This window comes from Mesoplodon densirostris, chromosome 14, assembly GCF_025265405.1.
Source record: "Mesoplodon densirostris isolate mMesDen1 chromosome 14, mMesDen1 primary haplotype, whole genome shotgun sequence".
Classification (NCBI taxonomy): Eukaryota; Metazoa; Chordata; class Mammalia; order Artiodactyla; family Ziphiidae; genus Mesoplodon; species Mesoplodon densirostris.
The window spans coordinates 48,858,371-48,870,526 of record NC_082674.1 but is presented as its reverse complement, the minus strand read 5'-3'; the positions used below and the strand labels follow the sequence as shown (position 1 = coordinate 48,870,526).

The window sequence follows — 12,156 nt, the reverse complement described above, 5'->3', positions numbered from 1 at the left end:
CTAAATATATATCCTTTAGCCATGGAGTTAATAAGAACATTTTCATCTCCTCTCTATTTATTGGCTATGTGCCATGAGAAAATGAGATACCCTTCAAGATTTTTATAGAATACTGATATAACCTAGTTTTCTGATGGTTTATTTATTTATTAAATATAAACAAGAATAACCAACTTGACCTTCCCTCTGGTCAAATATTGGGGTACTCGATTCATCACACTTGCCAGCAATAAAAATTGGCAAGCATTTCCAAAATAGACTGTGTTTCAGTAATATAAAACTAGTCAGGAGATAGAATATGCCTTTTAATTTTTTTGGAAAGGTCATGATTTGGTGACATTTGACCAGATGAACTTTCTAATGGTTCATGATCTAAAGGTTTAAATGCCAAATCTATCACACCAAACAGACTGTTCAGCATTGTGATTATTCAGAAATTTTCAGTGCATCAACACAGAGATCTCACATACAGATCTTCTCACCGAGAAGTCTATATACAGAACAGTCCAGGTATCCTGATTTCAGTGCAGAGAATTTCATTAAATGCCTTAGGTGAACCTAATATTAAATTGATCTCTTATTAATATCTTTATGCCTGCTCTTTTCAAATCATGTCGAGATGTCTGGTTTTTTTCCCTCAAGATTAATACATTCTTTTTAATCTTCTGACCTTTGCTTTTCACACAGGAAGAATGGACTCCATATCAGGGAATATCTTCCCTGTTAAACCTAGCTCTTGTGCTCCCAGTGCATGGAATGTTACAGATACAGTTTTCCAATGTCTGGTGGTTAGTCTGTGCCTTTTTTTTTTTAGTGATTGCCCTACCCCACATAAAAATAGACTGAAAGATACATAGATAAAATAATGAATGTTGTGGTTGTTATGCCTTCAACATGGTATGCTGCAAAATCTTTGGAGTAGGTAGAGTGGAATATAGAATATACTCTCTTGTCCTTGTTTTATGTTTTCTAACTTTCTCAGTATTTCTCCTTTAAAAAAATTTTTTTTGGCGCTTTAAGGACAAGAGGTGGTTTAGCATCACATCCTCTCCCTTCCCATAGCAAGGCTTAGGTGAGAGGCTCCTACACTGTTATCTTGGTTACTGGGATACTTTTCTTCTCTGTAGGATAGTTTATTGCTTTTGGGACACTAAGCCTTTTCTGTGTTTGTTTTTATTTAATTTATTTGTTTTATTTAATTATTTTTAGCTGCATTGGGTCTTTGTTGCTGCGTGCGGGCTTTCTCTAGTTGCGGCAAGTGGGAGCTACTCTCTGTTGCAGTGCGCGGGCTTCTCATTGCAGTGGCTTCTCTTGTTGCAGATCATGGGCTCTAGGCGTGTGGGCTTCAGTAGTTGTGGCTTGTGGGCTCTAGAGCACAGGCTCAGTCGTTGTGGCGCGTGGGCTTAGTTGCTCTGCGGCATGTGGGATCTTCCCGCACCAGGGCTTGAACCCGTATCTCCTGCGTTGGCAGGTGGATTCTTAACCACTGCGCCACCAGGGAAGTGCCTGCTTTGGGGGTTTTAAAATTTTTATTTTTTTGGTTTTGCTGATAATTTCTTTTGTCTTCCTTCTACAGTTTTTTTTCCTCTATTTTATTTCTTTTAATTATGTATATGTGCTAAAAAGGTTGACATTTTCCTTTGATTAATGAATTAACCAGTTGCAGTGTTCTGGGTGTAATTTTTGGATTTTCATCATATTTGAGCTGTGTAGTTGCTTTTCTATTCCTGCTAGAAACTTGTGGTTTCAAACCTATTCCCAAACTCAGAAGTTATAGAAGACTGAAATTTTGTCCCTATATTTTAGAAAAAAATAGTAGTTGTATAATGCATGTTTGACTTCTCCCCTTAAATACATGGGGATATGAAGTGTAATCCAAATATTTTGATTCTGGTATAAAAGTTCTTTTGATTAAAGAGGAAATGATTGTTCTACAGTGAATCATATAAGTTATTTATAATTTATATATAATTTGAATGAGAAAATATGTTTATAAACACAATTTGGAAATAAATGGGAGTATGTTATGGTAATTGGCATCTTGAAAGGAAGTATACCTACTTTTAAGTGGACAGAATCAGCTACTTCATGGATTTTCAAAGTTATATTTAGAGTTCTTGACTTTTAGAGCTGGAAGTCACCTTAGAAGTTATCTACCACACACTCACATTTATAGATGTAATATTAAGTCTTTAAGAGGCTGGGTATGTCTTGATATCAGATACTTTGTTACCCATCAAGATTAGAATGGTGACCTCTTTGTGTACTGGGTTCTTTTATCTTTGTATTGGAGATCCTAACAGTCCTGACACATGGTTGAAATATTAGTTTCAGTGAATTGAGTTTAGTATGTTTTTCACTATACACATTCATGAAATGCAAGGATAGCTGACAGACCATTTATTTCTAGTTCTACATATGCTCCTTTATGATTATACAAATAATAAATGTTATTGTAGGAAGTATGGAAAAGTACAAAGAAGAAAATAAAAATTTTTATATAAAGTGGGTTGTTTTTAAAACCACATTACCCAGGGACAGGTGAAGCCTTGGAACAGAATCATTGGTGCTGAATTAGAACAAAACCACTCTTGATTATTCTGGAATGGATTAAGGGCATGTACCATGGTCCCATAGGACCTATAGAATGCTCACCTCTTCAGTGATGTTCTGTAATAAAGCAGTGACTAGTAATGGGAGTGCTGTAAGAAAGAAGCCATACCATGGAATTGAGCTACCTCAGTTATTAAAGGAAAAGTTATTCTGGGAAAGCAGACCCCCATCCCATATACCTCATTATTCTCACCATCCTCTCACTCTGAGGCTTTGCTCATCTCTTCTCTTTCTCTTACCTGAAATTTTGCAATTGGAAATAATGTCTAAACTTATGAAGTTGAGTATTTTTTATGTGATTATGTGAATTTTTTCTCTGGGAAACTGTCTTTAATCCCCTATTTTCTTTAATACATATGTATTTTTTAAATTGATTTTCAGTAACTTTTTATATTAAGGGTGTTAATCCTTTGTCTAATAGGGTACAAATATTTTTTGATTTGATAGAATTTCTCTAGGTCAGGGACCATATGTCTTTTAATTATAGTGGCTATCAATCTTAAGCATGTACTGTATCCTGAGCACTTGGCATTTTATATACATCATCTCACTCAAATCTTGTAAGGATTAACAGTATTTCCATATTGCAGAAGCTAAGTGAGATTAATTTGCTGAGAAAGATGCAACTAGTTTTAAGTAGTGGAACTAGGAATGAGACTAAATATTTGACTACAAGTCTATGATCTTAACTAACATACTCTATTGTATCTTATATCAACCAGTATTTACTGTAGAGCATAACACTTATACATTATACACATTTGCTGTATTGAATTGTATTAAGACATAATTCATCTTGTAGTATTACTTAATTTTGTATAACTTGGTATACTATAAATGAGGACATGGATTCTTTGATTCTTGACCCAGATAGTTTGTTGTATATGGCTACAAATTGACTATTTTAAGTTAAAGTTAAAACTTTTCTCCATAAGTCTAATTTTATAAACTGTGTTCCATTTTTACAAATTCATTGTATGCTTCCCTAAATCCCAAAATTGGTTGCAAAAATAAAATAAAATATTAAATGTCAACAGTGAGAAAAGAGTGAAATTAAAGTTATCATGTAAATGTTCATAAGGATGCCTTTCTTTTCCCTCATGAGCTTGAATCTTTTAGAAATATGTCTGGTAACATTTAGACTATAACAGGGATGGCTGTTCTTCATTGTTCCACCTGTGGTTCTCAACTTTGCACATTAGAATCACTTGGGGAACTTTTGAAATTCCTAGTGCTAAGGCTGCATTGTAACAAGATCAATTAAAAAGGAATGGCTGAGAATGGAATCTAGATATTAGTGTTTAAGTTCCCTAAGTGATTGCAGTGTGATTTTTATTGTAGAGAAAGTTACAGGTAGTGATACCATTTGTGTGGTTTGTTATCTATGTCCATAGTTGAGTGAAATGCCAAATTTTACTTAGAGAATATAAAATGCATTTTTTTAACCCAACCTTATGATTCTCTTGTTAAGAACACCTGTAACAGACATTTCAAAGATTATAACTTGCCACCTACAGTGAGCCGCTTTTCTCAGAAGGCATATTTATGTTTTGTTTTAGAGATGGTTTTAAATATATAGATTTAAAGATTTATGTAAAGAGATCAGTTGTTAAATATTTGAAAAAAATTAGTCTAAGGGCTTCCCTGGTGGCGCAGTGGTTGAGAGTCCGCCTGCTGATGCAGGAGACGCGGGTTCGTGCCCTGGTCCGGGAGGATCCCACGTGCCGTGGAGCGGCTGGGCCCGTGAGCCATGGCCGCTGAGCCTGCGCGTCCAGAGCCTATGCTCCGCAACGGGAGAGACCACAACAGTGAGAGGCCCGCATACCACAAAAAAAAAAAAAAAAAAAAAAAAAAAAAAAAAATTAGTCTATAACCTAATCCAGAAAATATAGTTTTAATTTTCTTAGTTATAATAAATAACTCATATAAGTTATATAATTCCTCCCAATATTTTATTATAAAATTTCAAACATAAACATTGAAAAGGTTTATGGTGAATATTCATATATACACCACCCAGATTCTATAGTTAACACTGTACTTGCTTTAACACTTATATTTCCATTTGTACCTCGTTCCGTCCATAAATCCATCTGATTTTTGAGGCCTTTCAAAGTAATTTGCACGTATCAGATCTTTCCCCCAAATACTTCAGTATGCATACCTTTAACTAGAGTTCAGTTCTCTGTAAAATTGGGGAATAATGCATAAATCCTAAGTGTATTATAAGTTTCAGTAAATGAATATACTGGGGCTTCCCTGGTGGCGCAGTGGTTGAGAGTCCGCCTGCCGATGCAGGGGACGCGGGTTCGTGCCCCGGTCCGGAAGGATCCCACGTGCCACGGAGCGGCTGGGCCCGTGAGCCGTGGCCGCTGGGCCTGCGCGTCTGGAGCCTGTGCTCCGCAATGGGGAGAGGCCGCGGCAGTGAGAGGCCCGCGTACCACAAAAAAAAAAAAAAAAAAAAAAAAAAGAATATACTGGTGCAGCCCATACTCAAGATGCAGAACATGACCATCATTCAGTCTCCTCTCTCTTCCCAGTAAATATCCAGTTTTTTTCCCAACCATACCTTAGCTATGCCTGTTCCAGACTTCATATCAACAGAAGCATATAGTATGTACTCTTTTTGTACGTAGGCTTCTTTGACTCAACATAGTTTTGAAATTTCCATGTTGTGACATGTATTAGTAGCTTGTTCTTTTTATACCTGAGTAGTATTCCATTGCATGAATATACTAGAGTTTATCATTTCTCCTATTGATGGACATCTGGACTTATACCAATTTTTGACATTTATGAATAAACTGCTGTGAACATTCTTACATAAGTCTTTTTATGGACAGCTAAGTTACAAGTAAGGATATATTTAGTTTTTAAAGAAATTGCCAAATCTTTTCAAAAATGGTTGTGCCATTTTATATACTCACCCACAGAATGTGAGAGTTCATGTTGATTTACATCCTTACCAACATTTTGCATTTTTATTATGTTACCTCTTAATATTAAGCTTTCTCACCTTTTATCAGTTTTTATCTGATTCACATGTTATTTTACATTGCATATTGTCTCCCCCCAACTCCCTAAAGAAAGAAAGAAAACTTAAGACAGTTGCACAGTAGTTTTGGTGTGATGTGAGACTGCTTATATTAAAAAATGAGGACTTGGCAATTTTTATTTTTGAAAAAAAAATTTGAGAACTTTTCTCCTTGCAAAATACTTACTGAACTTTGATATCAAATTTGGTCATATTATAGGGTACTTCCTTGGCATTTATGGTGATGTATATAGAATATTTAATTGTACTGTTAACATTTAGACTTTTTCCCCCCATTTTCAGTAGGGAAATCAATTGAAAATTAAGAGTTTGTGAATGATTTAACAGATAAAATAAGCAGTTGTAGAAAAATTTTTTTTCAGAGAGCTTATTGATACAATAGTTTTAATGTCCACTTCATTAAAATTGCTAAGAGAAATGCTTCTGTGTCTCAATTTTCACCTTTTCAGACTTTATTTGGAGCATAAAAATACTGTGTAAAATTTGATTATGACTTTTTAAAAGATTTATTTTTTTGAAGCATAGCTAATTTACAATGTTGTGTTAATTTCTGCAGTACAGCAGATATATATTCTTTTTCATATTCTTTTCCATTATGGTTTATCACAGGATATTGAATATAGTTCCCTGTGCTATATAGTAGGACCTTGTTGTTTATCCATTCTATGCATAATAGTTTGCATCTGCTAATCCCAAACTCCCAATCCATCCCTCTCCCACCCCGCTTCCCCCTTGGCAACCACAAGTCTATTCTCTATGTCTGTGAGTCTGTTTCATAGATAAGTTCATTTGTGTCATATTTTAGGTCCCACATATAAGTGATATTATTTGGTATTTGTCTTTCTTTTTCTGACATTCCTCCCTTGGTATGATAATCTGTAGGTCCATCCATGTTGCTGCAAATGGCATTATTTCATTCTTTTTTATGGCTGAGTAGTATTCCATTGTATATTTATACCACATCTTTATCCATTCATCTGTCAATGGACATTAAGGTGGTTTCTGTGTCTTGACTATTGTAAAACGTGCTGTAATGAACACTAGGGTGCATGTATCTTTTCGAATTATAGTTTTCTCCAGATATATAATATAATCCCAGGAGTGGGATTGCAGGATCATATGGCAAATCTATTTTTAGTTTTATGAGGAACCTCCATACTGTTCCATAGTGGCTGCACCAACTTACATTCCCACCAGCAGTGTAGGAGGGTCCCCTTTTCTTCCCACCCTCTCTGGCATTTATTGTTTGTCAATTTTTTAATCATGGCCATTCTGACTGGTGTGAGGTGGTACACCTCATTGTAGTTTTGATTTGCATTTCCCTAATAATTAGCAATGTTGAGCATCTTTTCATGTTGCCTATCTGTATGTCTTCTTTGGAGAAATGTCTGTTTAAGTCTTCTGCTCATTTTTTGATTGCATTGTTGATTTTTTGATATTGAGTTATATGAGCTGTTTGTATATTTTGGAAATGAAGTCCTTGTTGGTCAAATCACTTGCAAATATTTTCTCTGACTCTGTAGGTTGTCTTTTTGTTTTGTTTATGGTTTCCTTTGCTGTACAAAAGCTTGTAAGTTTGATTAGGTCCCATTTGTTTATTTTTGCTTTTATTTCTGTTGCCTTGGGAGACTGATGATGACTTTTAGGATTTGAAATTCACTTTTTCTGTAATTATCAACTGACTTCTAGTTTCAGGGTGGCTGTTTCATGGGTTTTTTGTTTTTATTTTGCTGTCATTTTCTTTTTAAAAAACATACCTTTTCAGAGTTAGCATTTTAAGCAGAGCTATGTTTAGGATTTTATTTACATTCAAGCATACAAGAAATGGATAATGTGTTTGGGGGTACTTACTTTCAAATGAAAGATACCATGTGACAGCATTTTATGACTTTTTTTGGTTAACTTTTCCTTGGATTTTCAATGAAATAGGTAATTATAGATTTTAAAATATAGATATAGATGGAGAGAGAGAAAGGAGAGGGACACTACTATACTGATTTTTAAAGAGTTGTCTCTTCAACAAAGTGTTGGGAAAATTGGATATCCATATGCAAAAAAAATGAAATTAGATGCCTACCTCATACTGTATACAAAAATCAACTCAAAACTAATTAAAAACTTGAACATGAGACCTGAAACTGTAAAACTACTAGATGAAAACATAGGGGAAAAGTTTCTTGATATTGGTTTTGACAGTGATCTCTTAAATATGACACTGAAAGTACAGGCAACAAAGCAAAAATAGACAAGTGGAACTACATCATACCTTTAAAAGGCTTCTGCACAGTAAAGGAAACAATCAACAAAATGAAGAAGCAGCCTATGAAATGAAAGTATTTTCAAACTGTCTGATAAAGGGTTAATATCCAAAATATACAAGGAACTCCTGCAACTCAACAGCAAAAAAACAAATAACCTGATTAAAAAATGGGCAAAGAACTTGAACATACGTTTCTCCAAAGAAGACATACAAATGGCCAACCACTATATAAAAAGATGCTGAACATCATTAATTATCAGGGAAATAAAAATCAAAACTAAAACGTGGTATCATGTCATAGTTTTGATCTGTTAGGTTGGCTATTATCAAAAACAAACCAACAAACACTCCCACAAAATAGCAAGTATTGGCAAGGATGTGGAAGAATTGGAACCCTTGTACACTGTTGGTGAGAGTAAAATGGTGCAGCAACTATGGAAAACAGTATGGAGCATCCTCAAAAAAGTAAAAAATATAACAACCATATGATCCAGCAATCCCACTTCTGGGTATATTCCAAAAGAACTGAAATCAGAGTCTTGAAGAGATACCTGCACTCCTATGTTCATTGTCGTGTTACTCATAATAGCAAAGATATGAAAAAATCCAACTGTCCATCTGTTTATCTGTCATAAACAGATGAATGGGCAAAGAAAATGTAGTATATACAAGACAGCTTTAAAAAAGAAGAAAATCTTGCCATTTGCAACAATATGGATGAACCTGGAGGATATTCTAAGTGAAATAAACTAGTCACAAAAGGACAAATACTGCCATGATTCTACTTATATGAAATATCTAAGTCAAACTCATAGATACAGAGAGTACAGTAGTGGTTGCCAGTGGCTGGCGGGTGGGTGAAATGAGGAGTTGGTGTTCAGTGGGTACAGAGTGCTAGATGAATAAGTTCTAGAGATCTGTTGTACAATACAGTTAACAATGCTGTAGTGTGCACTTCACAATTTGTTGAGAGGGTAGATCTCATGTTAAGTGTTTTTAGGGATCTCATGTTAGAGATCTCTTGTTAAGTGTTAAGTGTTGGCTATATCTATTACCTTGATTATGGTGATGGTATTATGGGTATATGCATATGCCCAAACTCATCAACTTGCACATTAAATATGTGCAGTTCTTCGTATACCAATTATACCTCAGTAAAGCTGTTAAAAATGCCAACATACTGTCCACCAGTTGGTTTATTATGTTTGCATCTAGTGATTAGTGACTTTTATTGTAAGCAAAGAAATTACTGTATTAGACTTACATAGTACAAAAGTCAGTTTAGTTACAATAGGGGGCTATGTCTAAAGGAAGAAAATTCAGTTAGAAGGTTGTTTTAGTAATCTATTTAAATCTATGCTTAGATTCCTGGCTTGGGCAATAGGGCAAGTAGTAGCCCCTTTCACTAATAAAAAAAAACAGCGGGAAGGGAATTTTTCTTTGGGAAGATGATGAGATCAGTTTGGAACCATCCAATTATGGTGTGCGTCTTAGACAGCCATATAGATGTTATCTCTATAGAAATGGCTGAGTAGTTTTGGAGTTCTCCATCTGGCTTAAAAAGATTTGGGAATGATAATAGGGAACATGGTTACTGAAGCTTGTAGTTGTAAATAAACCCACAGAAAGTATTTCAATTTACTTTATGTAAACATATCTATGTATACATATTAAACAATATTAATTATAAGCCACGATAAAGAACTGTGGTTTTAATCACTAACGATAACATAAAACATAATTTGCAAGGTACTTGTAAATAATGGTGACCAAATAGAATGGTGGTCATCAGTGATTATTTTCTTATGTCAAATAGTTCAATTTACTTAAATATTTATTGAACAGCTCTTGGAACTTGTGTTGCTTTTATTACGTGGTAGTATCACAAAGACAAAACATCACTTTGAGAAGAACTGTACTTAAAACAGTTTATTGTAAACCAGGAAATTATAGTATCAGGTTTGTAGAATACAAAAATCAGCTTAATCACAATGTAAATAATGGGCTTTAGGGGAATATGACTAGAGGGGAAAAAAATCCAGTTAGGATGTTGGTTTGAATGGTTTTAAGAGAGGGACTGATCTGTTCAGGTTTATATTTTAAATTGGGTACTCTGCTGGAAGGTTGTTTAAGTCAAGGATGGCAAGTCTGAATATGGAAATAAGAATAGGGGATTATTTTAATAATATATAATAATACTAGGATTAATAGAGTTATCAAGAAATATGTTAAATATGGACTTAAGTCTTATGTTAACTTACAGAATTTATTAGGTATCAGAGGAAATCTACAAGGACCAAAGCTGCTTTCTTATTTGGGTATGTAAAGAATGGTGGTGCATTCAGTGAAAGAGGAAATAAAGTGCAGCTCAGTTAAACAAAAAAGAAACACTTGGGTATTTAGGTTTCTGATTTCTGGATTCTGGCATCTAAACTTGTGGATAAGTATGGTATACTAGAAGAGAATATTCTACCCTCAATATACTTGTAATAAAAGGTTATTTTTACACATTAAGCCCTAGTTCCTACTCTTAACTTTTTTCTGTGTATAGAAGAAGAGTTGAAACTGCTTTGGTGAATCAGAGCTATGAATCCATCTATGTGTACACCCTGACTGAAGTGATGAGATGAAATGGGTTTTCCTTAAGTACATAAGTACAAAATACATGTTTAAGGAAGTGAGTTCTTTCTTTTCATCTTACTCAGGGTGTATCATATTCTTGAATTGTTGGCTTGTATCAGTTATTTTGGATGAATACATCTGATACGAGCCAACAGTTTTTCAGTGACTTTTTTATATGTTTTGCTTATTTGAAACAGTAAATAAAATCCTTAATTCTTTTTAAAACTGTTTTAGTTTTGATGGCTTTTCATATAAAATATTTAGTAAATAGTTGTATCTTTTAACCATACCACATTATTTTATAAGAAACTCTTGACTTTATGAATTGATTTTTAAAATCAGTGATGGCTTTAGTTCTTGTCATTTAGTGAAAATGTATATAATTCCATAAAGGATTAATGCCTGAAATACTGAATTCAGAGATTGGCTAAAAATTTAACATCAAAAGAAATCCTGTTTGTAATTTCTGTTGAATTCTTTAAAAGTGTGTAAAACCTTTTCATACTCTTTGTCTAATTAAGTCTGCAAAGTTATTTATTAACAGTGTGTAAAAGTAATTTAATCAAGTTACAAATAGCACTGCATTTAACTTGATAACTGAGCGAAAATAAAAATATTTTCATACTAAAATTGTATAGACACTATGCTAAATATATATTGTATACATTAATAATAGTAATTATTAATACAAGGTATGCCTTTCCATACATATGTACAAAATGCATCATAATAAATATGGTTTTTAAAAAGCAATTCTTTCTTGATAAGGGCACAGTCCAGTGACAATCAAAAAAGAATTCTGTTAATACTAATAGTGGTGAAGAGATAATGAAGCAGGGAGAGTTGACTGTTGTTTACTAGAGTCTAGTTTTAGCTGAAATGAAACAGAGCTTAAAACATGTAAACTGAGTTGTATCCTAAGTGAAAGATAATCCACTATTGATAGTGTCATACAGCTTATTCAGCTTTCGTCTGTCTTTTCACAGAGCTCCTTAATAAGCATTCATAGTCAGTTTTTGGCAGCACTGGAATCACTGAAGGCATTCTGGGATGTTCTGGATGAAATTGATGAGAAGACTTGGGTACTTGAGCCGGAAAAACCTACAAGGAGTGCTACAGCACGCAGAATTGTATTAGGTAGAGTAAAAGAGGATTAAGGAGGTTTTTTTTAAAGGTGTTTGATTGTATTTTGTATTTCTTAGGAAAATGAATCTAAGATGACATTGGACTCTTAGATGACTTTTTGTATGAAGTCAACTATTAAAACTTTGGGAGAGGAACTATGATTTCTTTTATTACTATGTATTTAAATGTAAATATTTCAAGTAGAAAGGGCAAGTACTGAGGTGTTTCATTACAAAAGGTGATGATCTAATCCATGGAAGTAGCATTCAGAGATAGTGTTTAATTAGCTTTCAATTATCACAGAAATTGTGGAGTAGATTTTTCAAAACTTCCATTACTTAGGAAAAAAACTGTGTTAGAAGTAATGAAGTCTTCATTCGTGAAACTAGACAAGTACGAACAAGTTTGGGAGTATTTTCTGACAGGAATATAGAGGAGGGTAAAAGAACCTGAAGTGGGCCGTGCATGCCATTGAAGAGTA

General features: G+C 34.0%; 1 protein-coding gene across 2 annotated transcripts in view; it reads left to right on the top strand.

Moving 5' to 3' along the window:
• The window catches only part of FANCL (FA complementation group L), an 85,531-nt gene that overhangs the window by 67,899 nt on the left and 5,476 nt on the right, over window positions 1–12,156 (top strand). For both annotated transcript variants that reach the window (XM_060117291.1, XM_060117292.1), the window contains one exon: window positions 11,537–11,687. In XM_060117291.1, the coding sequence (XP_059973274.1) occupies window positions 11,537–11,687 (151 nt within the window). The remainder of the gene's footprint in view (window positions 1–11,536; window positions 11,688–12,156) is intronic.